The sequence below is a fragment of the Coptis chinensis genome, chromosome 8 (assembly GCF_015680905.1).
Source record: "Coptis chinensis isolate HL-2020 chromosome 8, ASM1568090v1, whole genome shotgun sequence".
NCBI classification, from domain to species: Eukaryota; Viridiplantae; Streptophyta; class Magnoliopsida; order Ranunculales; family Ranunculaceae; genus Coptis; species Coptis chinensis.
Genome location: NC_141463.1, coordinates 26114635 through 26134596, shown reverse-complemented (window position 1 = coordinate 26134596; position 19962 = coordinate 26114635). Strand labels below are relative to the sequence as shown.

Here is a 19962-nt window from a genome sequence, read left to right as displayed (position 1 = left end):
TACTTGCAGAATTAGAAAGTTTTTTTTCCGGTGAAATTGGGTTAAAATGATAATTTCCACCCGACCTGGATGACTTGCCCAAAACCCGCCCCTTAAGCTGACCCAACAGGGCGGGTGATGGTACTAAGACATGACACTTCAACCCGCCCCATCAGGGACCACTGGATTTGTATCTCCTAAACCCGCCCCGCCCCATCACTATTTGACCCGCGGTTAACCCGCCCCGCCCTGTATTACACCCCTAACTGGAACTAAGAAATAGATTCCATAAATAACTTCATATTTCTTATATCCTTTTTGGTGTCAAGATACATCAGAGTTTACTCCAACATGAGGAAGCTTATCAAATCGGCCAGGGCGTAAAAGTAGTGCTGGATCAATAAGATCAGGTCTGCTGTTTGCCCCAATGATGAACAAATCCTGGCAAATCAAGTGGTGAGAAAGGGATTACAGGCATAATAACCAAGATACGAAGGAAAGAAGGAGATGACAACAATACAAAAACTCATACCTGTGTGGAATCATTCAGGCTATCAATTTCCGCAATCATCTAGAAATAAGAAACATCCACGACAATCAAGACCAATGCTAGGCACAGATAGAAATTTGTATATCTATATAACAAAGAAGGGAGGAGTGAGATGACAAATTCCACCTCATAAGGTGATATTTGGTCGTGCCACCCCCTCACCATAGTCACTAGATTGTTTTTCTGGGGTGAGTTTAAATGTTTTTCTCACCTCACCCACCCCACACAAAAAAAGTGTGGACTGTTTTTGGGTTGAACTTGTATAGGTTGTTGAGCTCTGAAAAAGGGGGGGATGCTTATCGGGGGTGCCGAAGGTGTGTGTATCTGTGACATACTGGGGTGGGGGATCTTGGCGTCGGGAGCCGCCGCATATCCGTGTCGTCTGAGGGGGAGGATGCGGCGAGGTGCCAAAGGCTTATATATCGTGTTGTAACGGTGGGGGGATCGCGATCGGGTGCGAAGGCGTATTTATTTGTTTATCACGCGACGAGCAAATACTAGGTTGTTGGGCTCTGGAAAAAGAGGATCTTGGCGTCGGGGCGCGGCGTACATATCTGTGGACGCATCTTGGGGTGGGGGATGTACATCGGGGGCGCCAAAGGCGCGCATATTTGTGCCGCCGTCTGGGGCGATCTTGGCGTCGGGGAGCCGAAGGCACGATATCCGTAATCGCGACGGGTGAGCCGGATCTTGCCGTCGAGGTGCCGGGCGCCATGTATTTATTATGCACGGGGGGCAAATACTAAATTGTTTGGCTCTGAAAAAGGGGGGATGCGCATTGGGGGCACCGAAGGCGCACATATTTATGTTGTACAGGAGGCAGATGAGCATCGGGGAGCCGAAGGCGCGCGTATCTGTGCCGTACGGCGGCAAATACTAATATATAACATAAAAGAGATGTGGGTATTGGGATTTGGGAATGAAGGTTAACTTTATTATTTTGCTGGAAGAAGGTTAAGTTGATTCTACTCACTTCTTTGCTCCAAGAGAGGCAGTACCACCTATGAAAGCAGCAACCATCGAAACTAGAACCAAGAAAAACCAATCCTTCGAAAGAGCCATTTCTTTTGCAATAACAATACTACAATAGAGAGCAGTTAGTATGTATTGCGATATTTTCACAATATCGATATATCGTGATAATATAACAATATTTGGGGATATATCGGCGATAATTGCACATTTTACACTCGAATGTATCCAACCCATATCTTAGATATATTCATATCTTTTTCTTAAAACTCGATAGATATCGGGAAATATCGCTATATTTTGTACTATCGAGTCCCAAAAGTACTATCGATGTAAATAAAAATCGTATACAATAACAGTCCCAAAAGTCCAAATACTGTGGGCAGCCTATGCCTATATATATATATTTGCAATAAACTATGCAATAGCCACCTAATTTCACCAGCATCAGTGCACAATCCTTGAGTAACGTCTACCAAGACAAATTTGACCAAAGAAGTCGGGGAATGATGAATCCATAAGGCCAAGGCCTTCCTCTGGCAAAACTGGTAAAAGGAAAAACCCCCCAAAGTCAAAATTAATCAACAAACTACTAACGCTCTGCTCTGCAGTAAATCCATTATGACTACACGGATGGTGATATTTCAGGTGGACCACATGGCTACTTCAGGCGGACTATGACATGGCAACTTCAGGCGGACTACAACATGGCAACTTCATATTGGTTCAGAGTCCAACTGTCCATTTTACCCAAACTAACCTCAATTTGACCCAACTGTCAATTGCATTTTTAAAGCTACCTATGATTCAAAGCGAATGTCGCTCTGAGAGAACACACAAAAAAGTTATTATGTTTCATCATCATCCTGAACCCAGAAATATATCAACTTCCTCTGCTTAACAGATGGTGCAGGAAGCAGATACTAACCTGAATACCTAATGCATGCAGCAAAACTCCCAACTCAACCTGCCCTACGTAGCAACTATGTACATAGTTTTATTCATCATTCAAGCCACTAAACATTTGCAAAAACACAAGATACAACCGGATAAGCATGAAAACTACCAGAATTGCAAGGTAATAAAAAGTTACAAATCCTCTCCCACGTAATACTTCGACAGACAAGTAATACAAGTAGTCAAAAACAAATATTAGTGTGACTAGTATATTACTATAAGTACAAAGCTCAACTGTTACAACATAAAATAAGAACAGTTGGCTATCCATCTTAATCCTTTCTTGGTCAGCTTAGTTGACCACAATATAAACCTATTGGTAGTGTACAACAATCTGTGTGGGAAATAACGCCTTGTCTTCGGTGTCTGGTATGTATTTCCCTTCCTACTTGAAGAGATCAGTTGTCATACTTTCAGGTACTGTTTTGTTTTTTACCTTTATTTTGTCCATGAAGTTACTATACACAGTGATGGTACATCATCTCAAAACGTTAAATAAAAATCTTCTTTACACGAGAATCTGAGACCTAGCGGCAACACGCGAACACTTAGCCCGTGGAGTTTTGCTCAGAGCGCAGATGCACGTCTCAAGAAGCTCAAGATCCTCCTCCCAGATCAATAACGACGCCAGCTGTGGATTCTCCAAAAGCATTTTCGAAGTCAGGTACCCAGCAATAGTCCATGTCTGATGAAGCCGCGCCTGCTTCCCAATAAACCTGCCATTCCTAGTGTCATAGTATTCAGGCCACTTGTCCATAGAGAGCCTCTTTTCAGCTAAAGCAACGGCCTTTTCAGCTAATCCTGGTCTCCCCATTTTAATGCAGGCCAATGTGAACTGCAATGCCAAGATAAATGAAAATTAGGTTACAGCTTCTTGTCACAAGGAAAGTCCAAAAACCACACACAAACCGTGACTAATTGTGAAAAGAAAAATGCAGTGAAGTCCATCCACTGGCCTATGGACCTTTGCGGCAAATGGTCATACACAAAAATGATCTTAACCACAGACTTTTGCAGTCAACGGACAGTAAATGACTACTTCCAGTTTTCAACATTAACAAAGTGTTGGTTCTTAAATGGGTCACATATATGATTCAATTAGGTCAGTTTTGGCTATATTTTCCTCCAGATGCATCATCAAATAATAGGAGAAACACTGCCTGTAAACCATCTAACAGAGGGAATTGGATTCTTCTAGGAAATACTAAGCAAAACCAAACCACATACTGATGTACATAGCCAACAATAATCATACCTGCCAAAGCAGTGTCGGCCAAGATCCTCCATTATGATAAGACCAGGGACTGAAAAGTCATTAGTGAAGTGTGAATCAGTTATATTATGAAGTTGATTATCTTCAGAAGATTCATAGTATTCAAAACCAAATCCTTGGCGTATTAGTTTATAAGGCAAGTGCACCCAATACAGAAAGGAAGGGATTATACAGGTGCAATAACAAAAAGAAATAATTATTAACTCTTTACAGAAAACTCACGTATTCTTTGGATCACTTCCAGTGATTATACGCCACTCCTCATATTCCAAAGCTGGATAACATATCTTAAGGGGCATTTGTCCCACAAGATCATCCCACTTGTCCTCAATCAGATTCAAGATACCTTGGTTCTGTCTTGTAGTACCCAAGGATGAAATGATGGACCAAAGATTTCCAAGTGTAAAGAACCTAAAATCCATATGAGCAGGCTGTAAGTTGCCAATGAGATAACCCCCTTTATCTGGAATCCAGTCTACTAGCCAAGCTGGAATTTGATCAGGGTAAATATTGAATTTGTTAATGGCGTTTGTGGAGTATTCCTCAGTCTTGTAACGGTATATCTCATTAATCTTCTTCATATCCACCCAATAATACTCTCTTATGTGGAATGACAATGCACTAAGTCTGTTGTTAATGGCCCTCACCAAATTCTTAGATCCATCATCGATAGTGAGCATCTCACGAGAACTCCGTAGAGCTGCATAAAACAATGCCTGGAATACAAAACTTTATCAACTATCAATAAAATAAAAACATAGAACTACAAAAAAAGTTGTCAAACTAAAAATATATATCATACAACTACAGGAAAACCAAGTACAGATATTTGATGACAATCTTCCGCTGCTTCAAGGAAACTTTTTGGTTCAAAATGGAAAATCATTTTTGCAAATAATAATGACAAACTGATAATAACCACATTTGAACAGCTAGGTCATCAGCTAATATGGCCTATAATGCGTGCTGGAAATATATATTTATCTTTTTTCTATTACAATAAACCCCGGGAATAAAAAGGCAGTAAGTCTACCAAATTTAATGCTGTATAGCAGAAAGTAGCTCCCTTGATCATACAAATCATTGTTATCTTGATTTGTATTGGATGCAATTATGTCACCAAAAAGTAATAAACATATAGGAATCTGTAAGTTATATATAATGCGAGCTGGAATATATATATTCTTTTGCTATAGAGTATATCACAACAAACCCTGGGGGGAAAAAAGTAGCAAGTCTACTTGGTAACGCTAGTCATATTTAAAGCCCCATAACAGTAATATCCTCTGAAAATGAGCCAATACTGAAAATTCGTATGTTTTGTGTACAACTTACTACATTGAATCAGCAAGAAATCCCATTCTGCTCCATCGTTACATATCTACTGCCATGCTAGCTGGAGTTACACATATATAACTTGGTACCTTAAAATCCCTAATTTCTGATGAAGAAGTTTTCCTCAAATATTAAAAACAATAGTAACACAATGAACTAATTATACAGTCCCAAACCCCGTGGAAACTTGTTATTTAGCAAAACACGCATCATATACATGGAGCTATCTATACTGTATAACAGGGAAATGATTAAGCAAAAATAAAATTATTTAATTTGGTTTGGCCTATTCAAAAACCAAGTACACCTGCCACGACTTACATAATGTAAACTGACTTTACCTGGATCTCAAGGGGATGGCCATGGATACCCATTCGCCGATCAATCATGCACGAGCCATCAGTGACCAACAGAGAAGGGAACATGTCAAACCCATCAGTTAGACACAAATTGAGAATAAGTTTGATGCCTGTCTGGATATCTACTCTTTCTTGCAATGCATAATCACCAGTGATCTTTCCATAAGCTCTCAACAAAATTATCCACCACAAACCTTCAAAGAAATTAAAAACGCAATAAATATCCTTAAAATTTTAATGCTCTCTAGAAGCACTTAAAAAATATTTGTCGATCTAATGTATATTTACACGACATAGAAAAGTACAAGGTACACAAGAACCAAGAAGAAATGCAATAGATCATAGAATTCTTAAGAAGTTGGTACCACACACTTCAGAGCAGCACAGTTACCCCTAGTTTCTACCTCGACAACTGCATGCAGTGATGCAGACAGCTAGAAAGATGTACACAAAGGGTGTGTTTGTTAAATTTTAACTCATGGAAAGGAAAGGAAATAAAATGGGTGGTCCACTATGGAATGGAATGGAATGGAAAGGAAATAATTTTAAATGGTATGTGTTTGGTAAACTGGGGAAAGGAAAGTAAAAACTGGGGAAAGGAATAATCATGTTTGTTTGCAAAAGCTATGGAAAGGAATAATTGTATTGTTGGGTCATGGGTGTATTAGTAGTAAGTCCCTATCTATCTATTTCCTTTCCTTTCCTTTCCACAAAATTTTCAGGGGTCAGCTAAGGACACAAAACCTTTTCCATTTCTATGATTTTGTTTCCATATGGAAAAGCCCATTTCCTTTCCATGGGTAAACAAACGCCTTAAAAACTATGGAAAAGGTGGATCACTCTTATTTTCCTTTCCTTTCCATAGTGTTTCCATCATAACAAACACACCAAAAATTTTAATGGAGCGGAAATGGACGCTAATTCTTACTTATTTACATTATGTTTGAAAAATAAATATGCATTGGATACAAAAACTCAACACCAAGTGGACAATGGTGTTGCGGCAAGTTATAAGAGATTTTAAAGGATGCCACTCAATTAAGGTATCAGAAATGTCGGTTTTTGAGTTCAAAGATCCCTTAGGCCTTAACAAGTTCAAAGCGCCCCTAACACCTTCACACTCACATACATACACAATATTTGCAAGTGCATAAAAGCTATATCAATATACTAACCAGAATCAACTGGAGCAACACGGCCAATGGCTGACTCTCCAAAATCTGGATCCAGAACTTCCTCAAATAATCCAGAACTTCCATCAAGAGGCACGGTTCTAACTTTAAAACTTGCTGGCATCAAACCTTGTCCTGGGCTATAGCAGTCCACTGTTTTCTCCCAACTCTGCATATCAAAAGTTATTTAGCCAGAGATTACAGAAAGGGAAAAAGTCAACTTTATAGAACCTATGATGGCATATAAAAGGAAGAAAATTATTTCAATCACTTGTCAAAACAGACTAAAAGACAGAAACTCTCTAAGTTCCATGAAAAGCCCTACAAGTCTACAACTCTACAAGCTTCAGGGACAAATTTTTCCAAGTAGAAAATTTTGGTGTATGTAAGAAAACAGATTTGTTACTAAATTCAATATTTTAAGTCCACTAATTTCATGATTCTTCAGCCATTTAACTCTATCCACTCATGTATGCCAACGTATCTGTTTTCTTATATATTTGGATTACATTAACGATTTAAATGACACTTTACACTACTAGTTGACCGCCATATGTTGTTTCAACACAGACTAAAGCTCAACAAGGTAATTCAATAACTTACATTCAAATTATGTTTTCCAATTCTCAAATTTTCGTAACTCATATCATTATTTCCCTTATTTCCTTATACAGTATTCATGCTAACGTCTTGCCTTCGTCTTTAAGATAAATACTCCAATCAATTAGAGACTTCAATTTTTCAGTGAAAATGAAATATTCCTATAATAGCACAGAACTTCCAGCATGCACAATCTGTTTCACTATATATATCTGTGTGTGTGTGTCAGCTCAAACAGTTTCTTAATGCACAAGCTCAAGGGGATTCATCCATAAACACGTGACTTCAAAAATGATACTAAAAGAGCATTATTCAAGTGAAAATTCACAAATATAAAGAAAAATTAACACATAATCAACATCTCATCCAATGAAAATAAATAAATAAGCATATTAAAATAAAAAAGGAAATGAAAATCACCTGCAACTGCAATGTATGAAGTAAAAAGTTCCTTACAATCTCCCCTTCTCCTTTAAGCAAAAAAGCAAGAGCAGACGGAACAAAATCCCGAATAAACACTTGATCATAATTCAACGGCAATTTATCAGCAGGATCATTCGCGGCAACAGTCCCCACCGGCGTCCCACAATAATTCACAACCGAATCATTCAAAAACTTCCATGCCTCCTTTTCAATATCCGATAGCTCTCTTTCTGTCTTCCCAACCTTCACCTCATTCCCCTCATTCAATCCCTTCACATTTTCACTATTAACTTCAACCCTAACCTCATCAACCTTCCCTTCTTCTAAAACCTTCCCAACATCTATATCCTCAATTCTTTCCACCAATAAAGGCTTCACATTAATCCCACCACCCCCTTGTATATATAACCTCCCAAAACTATTCTCCTTCACATTACCACCTTCCACTGACGACGAATGCTGCCTAACATTCGACGCAACATTTAAAATTACCAAGTTACCCCTACCCCTACCAATATTATTACAAGAAAATAGAACCTTAATTTTTCCCCAATTTGAAATAATGGGTGGTGCTGTGATTTTATTTGTATCAATCAAACATTTATTATTATTACTATTAAACCCTAAACAATGTAATCGACGAATTGGTCGTGTCAATTTATTTGAATGGTAACATTTAGACGATGAAATCAAGATTCTACTACTACAACATGGATTCATTCTAGTAATAATTGTCATTGAAATAATTGAATTCATTTCGTAAATATATCGAAAATTTCGATAAATGAAATTTTGAAATAATTTTATACTTACAGAGAGAAACGATGTGATTTGAAATTTTGGTTTTTGTTTTTTGGGTTTTGAGAGGAAGGAAAAATGAGTCTGGCTTGTTTGGTGGGTATTTATAAGCGGTTGTCTGTTTCTTGGAAAGTGAGGTTGGTTTGAAAAAGGGTAAATAAATGGACGAAAATGACCTTTGACACGTGATAAAAATAACAAGATAATAACAGGAAGTTTTTGTGTCGGAGAACTTGGGAATCAAGAATGAAAAAGATAAATGACGTGTCAGTTATTATCCTTTTTCTTTTCTTATTTAAAAGTCTTTGTCTAAGAAAGCAAAATGGATCGGGTCAATTGTGTTTGGGACCATTGAGAGTAAAAGTCTATTTTGAACTCTTTTTATTTAGACCTTTTCTATGTTTTATGAAATGATTCAAATCTATGTTTTTATCAAATCTACAATAGTGTGTGACTATGTAAATGCCTAACTAAAATTAGTGTGTCCTGAATGATTTTATTTAGATTTGCAAAGGACTAATTTGAGTATATTTAGAAGCCTCTAATAATTTCAACTTTTGACTAGCAATTGGGCTAATTTAGGGGTGGAACTTGGGTTGGGCTACCCCAAGCCCAATGGGTTAAAACCCAATTTTTGTTGGTCCTAATCTAACATTTCAAATCTGTGGTCGACTTGGTTTGGTAAAATCAAAACCTGACTCCGTTTGGGTTTGGCTCGTATTAGAATATCAAATAACCGAAAAATTCGAGCCCGTATGCATATATGTACATATCTTCTATTTTTTCTATTCCTATAAAAAATAAGATTGGGAATATCCATTTTATAGAGAATAATGGAATCAATCAGATTAGTTTCCTTTCCAAATAATTAAATTCATTTGATTTTGTTAGAAGATTGCAATTTCGGTGTTATTTACTTCGTAATTTAAAAAAAAAAAAAAAAAAAAAAAAGCTTGCCCAACCCGAGTTGGGCTTGGGTTGACATATTTTGGTCGGGCTAGGATTTGAGCTGAAAATTTAAAGATCAACTAGGGTTTGGTCCCGGGCTCGGGTTGAAACATTTGAAACTCGAGTTGGACTTGGGATATGATATGCCTCAACCCGACCGGACCCACCCGAGTTGCACCCCTAGACTAATCTATTTTTTGAATGATCCATTAATTGATTTCTATGTTTAAATAGAAATATAATATATTGAAAGTGGATAATATATAGTCAAGATGTTGCATATTTTGGTGAGGATAATATTCTCATAATGGTGTACTCTCTACCAAATATTAGTTAAGTTCAATTGAATATGTTTAACATTATCAAGAATTATTTAGAGCTTAAATAAATATAAATCGTCGGATTAATTAGTAGCATTCTCCACAACCTTTTGATAAACAGGTTAGACATCTTCAAATGAGTTGTTTTTTTGTAGAGTTTTTTATTGTAATCCACCAAAAATCAACATCTAATTCAATATTTCCATGGTTAAATTTTTTTTTGGAGTTTATATAACTCTCTTTAGATTAATCAATTTTTTTTGTAAAGATACTACATCTCAATTATAGGGCAGGTTGGGTATGAATAATAAATAAACTAAACCCAATTACAAATATTAAGAATCTTTTTGTAATAATATGCTTGGGAGTTATGTGGTTGGCGAAGGTACGTACTTTGAGGAATAACATCTGTAGCACATTCCACGTGAAAAATAAAAAGAAAAGAAAAAACTAATGTGCTCACGTTTTTGTTTTTGTTATTTTTATTTTGAATCGAAATAGATTAGTGGGACCCTTTATTTGAAGGAGAGAACAAAAAGGAAATAAATGTTGCGGGACAAATTTTGTCTATTTTGAGTGGGGCCCTTTTTGAGAGAGAAAAAAAAGTGCGAATCTATTTGGCACACGGCTATTAATGCCAATTAATAATTAATAACCATGCCAATTAATGATTCAAATCTATTTTTTTTTTATCAAATCTACAATAGTGTGCCTCTCAAAATGTAGCCAACTAAAATTAGTGTGTCCTTGATGACTTTATTTAGATTTGCAAAGGACTAATTTGAGTATATTTAGAAGCCTCTAATAATTTTGACTTTTGACTAGAATTTGGACTAATTATTTTTTTTAATGATCCATTAATTGATTTCTATGTTTAAATAAGAATATAAGAGATTGAAAGTGGATAATAGCCAAGATATTGCATATTTTGGTGAGGATAGTTTTCTCATAATTATTAGCATTTTCCACAAACTTTTGATAAGGTTAGACATTATTTTCAAATGAGTTGTTTTTTTGGTGAATATTTTTAATGTAATCCACCAAAAATCAACCTCTAATTCAATATTTCCATGGTCAAGTTTTTTTTGGAGTTTATATAATCATTCTCTTTAGATTAATTAATTTTTCTGTAAATATACTACATCTCATTATAGTAGCCGGTTGTTTTTTTGGTTTTGAAACAAATAATGGGTTAGGCTGACCCTTGGACATGCATTAGAATTTGAAACCAATTATAGTGCAGGTCTTAAATAAACTAATTAAAACCAATTACTAATATTGGGAATCTTTTGTAGTAATATGTTTGGGAGTTTTGTGGTTGGTGAAGGTAATGAGTCTTTGGTGAATAATAGTAGTACATTCCATGTGAAAAAAGAAAAAGAAAAAACTAATGTGCACACATAACACATTGTTGTTTTTTTTAAAAAAAAAAAAAAAATCAAGATAGGTTAGTAGGACCCTTTCTTTAAGAGAGAAAAAAAAAGAAAAGAAAAGAAAGAAAGAGTGTGAGACACGTTTTTGTCTATTTTGAGTGGAGCCCTTTCTGAAATTCTGAGAGACAAAATATTGTGAAGGACTCAAGATCTCTACAACCGGGTACAGAGATCATCTCTGTAACCATGTTATCTCGCCATTCATTCAAATTCGAGATGTGTGTGTGTGCCTCGATACCTGTGTGTGTGCTCCGAGATGTGTATGTGTGCGTCGAGATACGAGATGGGTGTATGTGTGGTACAGAGATTGATCTCTGTGCCCGGTTATAGAGGAACCGCTCTCTATTGTGAATGTATTTGGCACACGGCTTGCCTGCTAACTAGGGGTGGGCAATGGGCCGGGTCGGGCTAGCTCGGACCTAAACATTTAAAGCCCTTCAAATATTAGGGCGGGCTTAGAAGCCTAAAAAATCAAGATATCGGGTCGGGGGTTGGGGTCACAAAGTCTAAACCTCAGCCGCTTACCCTACCCTAAGCCCTATTTAAAGGCTTTTAGGGCGGGACCTATATATTTTTTTTTTTTTCTACATCGGTTTTAAAACTCATTTATATTACAAAAATGTACAATAATCTACAAACTCAAAGTCCAACCAATCTAAGTAATAATCTCAGATAAGTCCAAAATTTAAAATGCACATCCACAATCTAATGAATCAAGACATCGAGAGTTCGAATTTGTTCTTCCTTGTACTCAAACCTCACTAAAATTACATTTTAAATTGAAATACATAGACAAATTATAATTATATTATCATTTTAAAGGAAAAAGTAATAGATATAAAGAAGAAACATAATAGTTTTGGTTAAGGGTCATGGAAGTTGTTAAACTATTTGTAATATCATAAATTATTTCTATAATAGATTCAAACAAATATAATATTACCTTTCTTCTAATTTAAAAGTGATTCAAGCTTTGTATATGGAAATGAAAATATTGGCTTTTGAACAAGTGATGGAGAAAGGTTTGAGATTACAAATGTCATTTTTCCGACAAAGGTTGTTTTGGTTTCTATGTTACAAATGTCCGCCTCAGATTTTTCTTTTAATGGTGTGGAAGGAAATATTTAGTTTTAGACTTGGCTTGGATGTGAATAAAAATATAATTTATAAGAAATAAGTGAGAAAAGAAATTGAGAATAATAAGTTATGGACTTTGACTTGATGATCAAAGGAATAAAGTCTTATTTTTATTAGGCTTTAGTGCTCATTGTTCTTCATGGTTTTAAGTTGACAAGTTTTGTTATATAAGACAAGTTATTGGAAGTACCCTTGGGTGTAAGTGATAAATTACAAAGGACAATGTTATTTTAATTAAAAATATTTAACAAAGAGTTGGACAATTATGGTATGTGTATTTATAGTGAAAGTGTGAAATAGGGCGGTTAGGGCTTGGTTAGTATTCGGGCTAATGAGGGGCTGAATTAGGGTCGGCCTATGTTTTAGAATCTTAGCCCTAGCCCCTACCTAGAAGGCATTATTAGGGCCCGGCCTAAATTCCTAAATTCGAGGGCTTTAGTTGTGAGGGCTTTATAGGGCTTAGGGTTGGGTCGGTCAGGGCCGGGTTAATGTCGTTAGGGCCAAATTCCCACCCCTACTGCTAACTGCCTATCCCACACCACATTATTATAAAGTAATAACTAGCCTTGACTTCTCACGTTTTTCTCATACGCTAGCCTGCAAGCATATCCAACCTTTACAAGTACTCAACTCCTCATAGTTTGGAGGCCCACCAATGTTCAAATGATGACAAAATGGTAAAAAACATAGTTTTAAAAAAACACACAATTATGATTTTGCCCCTATATACAAATTATTGTTCAACCCCATATTTTTCTGAACAACTAGTATGATAAGATATAGATATTGATTTAGGTAGTTTAATTGGGGACACATTAAATTGGATTGGGCAACCAAAAAAAAAAAAAAAATTTTACAAGTTTGCCATCAAAGCCTAGGCTCAACAACCAATACAACCGGTCTCGCCATAACGAAACCTTCGGGTCGTTTGAGTCTACACTCAAACGATACCACCATGTCGTTCTAGTGTACAACCACGTGATATGAGCATGTCGTTTAAGAATTGGCTCCTAGAATCTCCATGGAACGGTCTGCTCGTGCCGTTTAAGTGTACAAACGGTACTATTATATCATTTGAGTGTATACTTAAACAGCTTGAACATATCGTTATAGTGTACATCCACGCGGTCTGAGCTTGTCGTTTGAGAATTGGCTCCTAGAATCTCCATGGAACGGTCTGAGTGTGCCGTTTGAGTGTACACTCAAATAGTATCACCATATCGTTTGAGTGTACACTCAAATGGCTTGAACATATCATTTGGTATCACATGCAAGCGGTATGGCTGAGTCGTTTGGGGCTTCTATGGGGCAACCTGTGTGAGTCGTTTGGACTAAAATAATTGAGAAGTTCTAAACCAAAGAAATTCCTGATTAACAAGTAATTAGCCCGATTAACCAATAAAATTTGATTATATAAACACCAATTACACTTTTCTTATACATAAACACCGAACACTTTTCTTATAATACAAAATCATTAATCGATCATAATTGTACAATACTTTATTTAAACAATTATCTGCAAAATTGAATTATTAATGATCAATTATCAACACATCCCAATCGAACTAGCAAAATTGAAATCCGATTTAAAAAATTGGATTAGGAACAACATAATTAGTTGCACCAACACAATTACATGCACTCTGCACTTTTTATTTGTTATGACATAGTATCTATATAATCAAATTAAAACATGTAATCAAACATGCCAAAATCTAAAATAATAATTTGTTTTATATCTAAACTTGTTATTTTTCATTTTTTTTTCAAATTGTGAATTATAAACTAGTTTGGGGTTTAGAGTTTACAAATTTCGTACCAACATATTTCACTTAATTATTCAAAATAATAATTTGTTTTTATATCTAAACTTGTTATTTGTTTTTTTTTTTTTCAAATTGTGAATCATAAACTAGTTTGGGTGGGTTTGGGGTTTAGGATTCAGAGTTTACAAATTTTGTACCGACATAAATTTTTTTTAATTTCAAACATATTTCACTAAATTATCCAAATCTAAAATAATAATTTGTTTTATATCTAAACTTGTTATTTTCCATTTTTTTTTTCAATTGTGAATAATAAACTAGTTTGGGGTTTAAGGTTTAGGGTTTACAAACATATTTCACTCAATTATTCGAAATATATCAAAATTTCAAATATCTCTACATAGAATACTCAGCTCAAGTTTCTCATTTACTCCTTACTCTTTTTTTCATCAAAATCCTTACTCCTTACATAGAATAATCAAGTTTCTCTACATAGAATACCCAATCAAAATCCTAAATGGAACACGAAGATGAATAAGAAGCATTTGAGGTAATGTTTGAGGTGCAACAACAAATTAGAGAAAGAGAAAATAGAAGAAATGTTGAAAATGAAGAACAACTAATAGAAAGTGAAGAAGTGGCAAAAAATGTTGAAGGTGAAGGTGAAGAAGTTGAAGAAATAGAATATGCGACTAATTGAGCAAATGAGATGCTGAGAAATCGTCGACGACAAAGACAAGCAAACCTAAATAATAAGGTAACACTTGATTAGAATAAATACAAAACACTTGATTGATTGAATGAATGAATGAATCTACAAGAGAGCATTGATTATAATGAATGCAAAATACTTAAATGAATGAATCAACAACATTTAGAACCCGAGTCCAAACGACACCTCTGGGTCGTTTGGGGAGTGGAACTACATGACTGGGTTGTTTGATCCCTCTATGGAACTACATGACTGGGTCGTTTGGACTCTCTATGGTACATGACTGGGTCATTTAGGAACCCTATTAGCTAACGTGGCTAGGTTGTTTGGACTAAATTTAGTGAGAAGTTCATTTTATTTTGGTGACTTTGAAATCCCTCATTACACAAATTGTTTTAGACTCTTGTTTTATTCTATATGTAGGATCATTTGCCACTATCCGAGAATTGATCCTCTGCAAACTCGAATGACGTGGATTGTCAACTGATTTTAAGTGATACAATAGAAATTTTTACTATGAAAGAGGTATGATGGAGTAGGCATTGATTTTATTTTTATTTTAAAATTTTCTAAATATAATTTTATTAGTGTATTAATAATAGTTGTTGTTTTTTATGTGTTTAGGTCTTTCATATACGTAGCGAGGCAATTGGTTGGGCAACCGCTAGAGGAAAATAAGTTATTGTGGTTGTGGTAATTGAAAAGTCAGAGTATGCTAAGGGAAACCGAGTAGCAAGATTGAATTTGGCTTGCAAGTGCTCGGGTGTGTATCGGTCACATAAGAAGGAAGGTGAAGGGAGGACTAATAAGAGAAGGTCGGGAACCAAGAAATTGAGATGTCCATTTAAGTTAAAAGGTGTTTTCCAACATGCACTGTCGATAGTTGGAAAATACAAGTTAGAAATGGTATTCACAACCACGTATTGGAAAAGACCCTTGAAGGACATGCATTTGCTACTCATCTGACCATTCCAGAGTTCGAGTACTTGTCAGAGATGAGTAAGTGTGGAATAAAGCCTAAACAAATTTTGGATTCCATCAAGAATAGGTATCATGAAAACATATCTAGTACATCCCAAGTCTACACTGCAAGGCAGAAGGTGAGAATATTGGATATGAACGGTCTCACATAATTGCAGAGATTGCATGAGTTGTTAGCAAAATGACATTATTTTGAGGAATTGAGAGAGGATGATAATACTAAGGAGATAACGGGGTTGTTATGGGCCCATCCAAAAGGTGTTAAGTTGGCTCGGACTTTTCCAACAGTTTTCATGTTAGACGCTACCTACAAAACTAACAGGTATCAGTGGCCTTTCGTACAATTTGTTGGGGGTGAGTTCAATGTGGAAGTCTTTCATCGTGTGTCAGGTGCTACTTCAGTCTGGAACAACAATCGACTATGAGTGGGCCCTGCGTAAGTTTAGTGGCTTGCTTGGTGACATAAGCCCATCCGTGATCATGTCTGACAGGGACTTGGCCCTGATGAGTGCCACTGATAAAGTTTTCCCTAACGCACATAAGCATCTATGTATATGGCATATCGCTACGTGCGTCCTTTCAAAATATTATAATATTTTTCCAACCGCAAAACTTGTAAAGAAGTCTCAGTTCTCATGGAACACTGTAGTCAAATCGAAGACATGTTATTTTCCAGCGTAAATGGAATACTTTGGAAAAATATTATAGGGTTGAGTACTCTAATTTTGTTAGTTATTTGCAAGAGACTTGGTTTCCTCATAGGGATCGATTCGTATGTTGTTGGACTAACCAACACATTCACTTTAGGAGTACAACAACCAATAGAGTTGAAGGGTCTCATACTCAGGTGAAGCGTGTACTAGGAAATGCAAAATGTCATGATTTTTTGAGTATGTTTAGCTTAATCCACCCAATTCTAGAGATCTAGATGTTTGAGATTAGAGCTACCTTCGAGAGAAGTATGATTGTAACTCAGCACCACCACCAGATTCCTTTGTTTTGTGAACTCAGAGGCCTTGTCTCACGTAAATGTTTGGACTTGCTATTTGAAGAAATAGATACCCGCGTAAAACGTGTTAAAGATGGAGTGATCAGGTGTTGGTGCTATTTGCGTATGAGCCATGGACTGCTATGTGCTTATGAATTAATTGAGTTTGAAGAGCAAGAGCGGTCCATCCCTTTGACTGCTATTGACCCCTTTTGGAAAACATTGTCTGCTTCTCCCAATATGTCAGTGGGTATTGGTCCCAATGTTACACCTTCGATCGACTTGTTCATGCAAAGGTTTGCAATGGTTTATGAAGAAGAGCAGAGGGTTATGATTAGGAATCTTATGGAGATTGCCATACTAGAAAGTACATGGCTAGTACTGTCTCGTGAGGAAGCAAAAACCAAAGGTCAACCGAAAGGTAGTTGCAGGAGAAAGCTTTCAACTAGAGATGAGAACTTTTCAAGGTGAGATCCATCCCATTTTGAACATTCTCAATGTGACTATGAGGAGTGGGTCTCGTCACCACAAAACACTATGCCCACACTACACCAAGAAAGAAGCTTTCTCGAAAAACACCAACCCAAAACACCAACACCACATCAAGAAAGAAGCCTCTCCAAAAACACCAACCCAAAATACCCACACCACACCAAGAAAGAAGCCTTCTCCAAAAACACCAAAAACAACCGCACTAAGAAATAAGGATTACGGATTACGAAATGTGAAAGATGGTTTAGACTTTGGAAAGATGAGGGGTCCTAAGGATTATGGGTTGGATATTCCTAAAGAAATGCACAAATACATTGTTAGAGTCAATGACCCTGTTGGCGATGACAACTGCGGTTATAGAGCTTTGTGCATTGCATTAGGAAAAAGTCAAGAAGATTGACCGCAAATGAGAAAAGACTTGTTGGATACCTATTTGCTTCAAGATTTAATGTTGTCCTCATGTATTTAGGAGCTTGTCAGTGCTTTCTTATCATGCCGCTAAGAACTCAAGCAAATCCTAAGAGAGTGAAAAAAGTGTTGGGTAGCGCACATATTGGTGGAAATCATTTTGTCAATGTTGAACTTGTTGAAGATTGTCTGGTTTTTCCAGTAATGCGCTAATGGCTTAGAGCTCGATATGATATTATTGAAAGTTAGAATTTGACATTCACAGCAAGCCAATTGCAATTTATGGCATTGAACATTCCCAATCTAATATGGGAAGACAAGCCCATTGAAGACCAAACAGTACATGTTATCGACTAAGTTGTTCGTATGTTATCGATATGATATTTTGATGTAATTTGTAAATTCATTTTGACATGTTATTTTGATGACCAAACAGTACATGTTATCGACTAAGTTGTTCGTATGTTGTCGATATGATATTTTGATGTAATTTGTAAATTCATTTTGACATGTTATTTTGATGTAATTTGGAACAAGTGTAATTTGAATATATTTTTATGTTATTTGGAAATAATGTTTGTGCTTTTATTTGATTTGATTTGGAAATCGAGTGATCGACTAAGTTGATTCGGACGACAATCGAGTGATTTGGAAATAATGTTCGTATGTTGTCAATATGATATTTTGATGTAATTTGGATTAAATGTAATTTGATTTGATTTGATTTGATTTTACCCCAAATGATATGGTCAAGTTGTTTTACCTTTGAACCAAACAATCTGGGTTGGTCGTTTGACCTTTGAACCAAACGGTCTAAGCTGGTCGTTTGAGAAAAGTTCTCGATCTATTTTTTTATGAAATGATTTGAGCTGGTCATTTGACCTTTGAACCAAACGATCTGAACTGGTCGTTTGACCTTTAAGCCAAACGGTCTAAGCTGGTTGTTTGAGAAAAGTTGTATGTTTTTTCATGAAACGATCTGAGCTGGTCGTTTGGGAATACAATGGAATGATGTGGCTGGGTCATTTGAGAATTAAAGGGGACGACATGGCTGGGTCGTTTGGACAAATTTTTTTTTTTTTAGAATTTCATTTTGTTTTTACAACACTTTCATATCCATACAACCACACAAACATCCATTCATTCCAAAATCAAAATTCATTCATTCCAATAAAAATTCATTCATTTAATCTATCTATTCCTTCCAAAGTTACAAATTACAAAGTTAACAAAGTTACAAACCCTAAACTAAAACAAATCATGAATTATAACGCCCACCACTGTACTTGCACCTAGTTAAGTTGTACGCCTGTTCAAAAGAGGACCTTGCTTCCTCTGGAATATTATTCCCAGCCAATTGCAGACCTCTCTCTAGCATGCGACTAGTTTTATCGATGACGTCGTTCTGTCGAAAAAAAGGAAATCAAGATAAGTTACCAATCGAATGCAAAAAATCACAATTAGAGAAACTCAATTAAAAATCATAATACTCACAATCGGTGTACAGTTGGGAAGTGTCTCTAGGGAGAAATGAATAGGAGCACGCTCAGGGTTTTCCAATCGAATATGAGAATTTCTCGCATACCAAATCATGTAGTTTGGATGACACTCCCATGGATAAGACGAGATAGGTCCTCGATTGCAGGGTTGGATCACGTGATTCTGCCATGACTTTCAGTAAGTTGGCCCAATATTGGTCCATCTCACCTCATACCGGCGTCCTGCTACAGTTATTGTCCTCCAATTTGGTGTTGGATGATCTATAGGTAGAAGCTGCACGTGACCTAACTGATGCACAACCCTTACGACAGCGTAAAGCTCAACAATGTTGAAAAACATATCAATCCCTCAAAAAATGCAATGTCATCGATCCAGCTTGTGGCTCTGACATTATTGTAGGGATGCCAATCAACCTGAAACAAAATCAAATGTGTCATTAACAACTCCAATGATCAATTACTAAAAAACAATAATATAAACAAACTTAAATACTTACATTGAAACAATTCATATCATCAAGTATCACTTGATAATACTGCAATGCATGCGTTGTATTGTCATAGTGCAGAGCGACTACTGTGTGTCTATGAGCACGCGCCCGAGACAAGCTATAGTCCATGTTTGGGATTGGTCTGAATACCGGGAAGTACTCATAGATCAACACCTATATATATATATATATATATATATATATATATATATATATATATATACACACACACACACACACACACACACACACACACACACACAAATAGTTAACATATTGATAGAGTAATAAAATTAACATTAAAAATAATCTCTAAAATACTAAAGTTTTAACTGTAGAAGAGTCATATAGCCTGTAACCCCTTTT

At 36.1% G+C, this 19962-nt stretch overlaps 1 protein-coding gene across 1 annotated transcript; it reads right to left on the bottom strand.

Moving 5' to 3' along the window:
* Positions 1-2553: 2553 nt before the first annotated feature.
* On the bottom strand, positions 2554-8532 carry LOC147480775 (alkaline/neutral invertase A, mitochondrial-like). The gene is made up of 6 exons (XM_086576310.1): positions 7618-8532; positions 6601-6766; positions 5408-5619; positions 3954-4447; positions 3714-3762; positions 2554-3293 (listed from the first exon to the last, which is right to left on the bottom strand). Exons 1-6 carry the CDS (start codon positions 8374-8376, stop codon positions 2967-2969), a joined length of 2007 nt encoding a protein of 668 aa, XP_086432436.1. The 5' UTR covers positions 8377-8532; the 3' UTR covers positions 2554-2966.
* Between the last annotated feature and the right edge of the window lie 11430 nt (positions 8533-19962).

Coding starts and splice junctions, on each gene's coding strand:
- LOC147480775 (XM_086576310.1), bottom strand. CDS start 8,376: ATGAATTCAATTATTTCAATGACAATTATTACTAGAATGAATCCATGT. Junction 4,448..5,407: donor GCCATCCCCTTGAGATCCAG/GTAAAGTCAGTT, acceptor TTTGTATTCCAG/GCATTGTTTTATGCAGCTCT. Junction 3,763..3,953: donor GGAAGTGATCCAAAGAATAC/GTGAGTTTTCTG, acceptor ATGACTTTTCAG/TCCCTGGTCTTATCATAATG.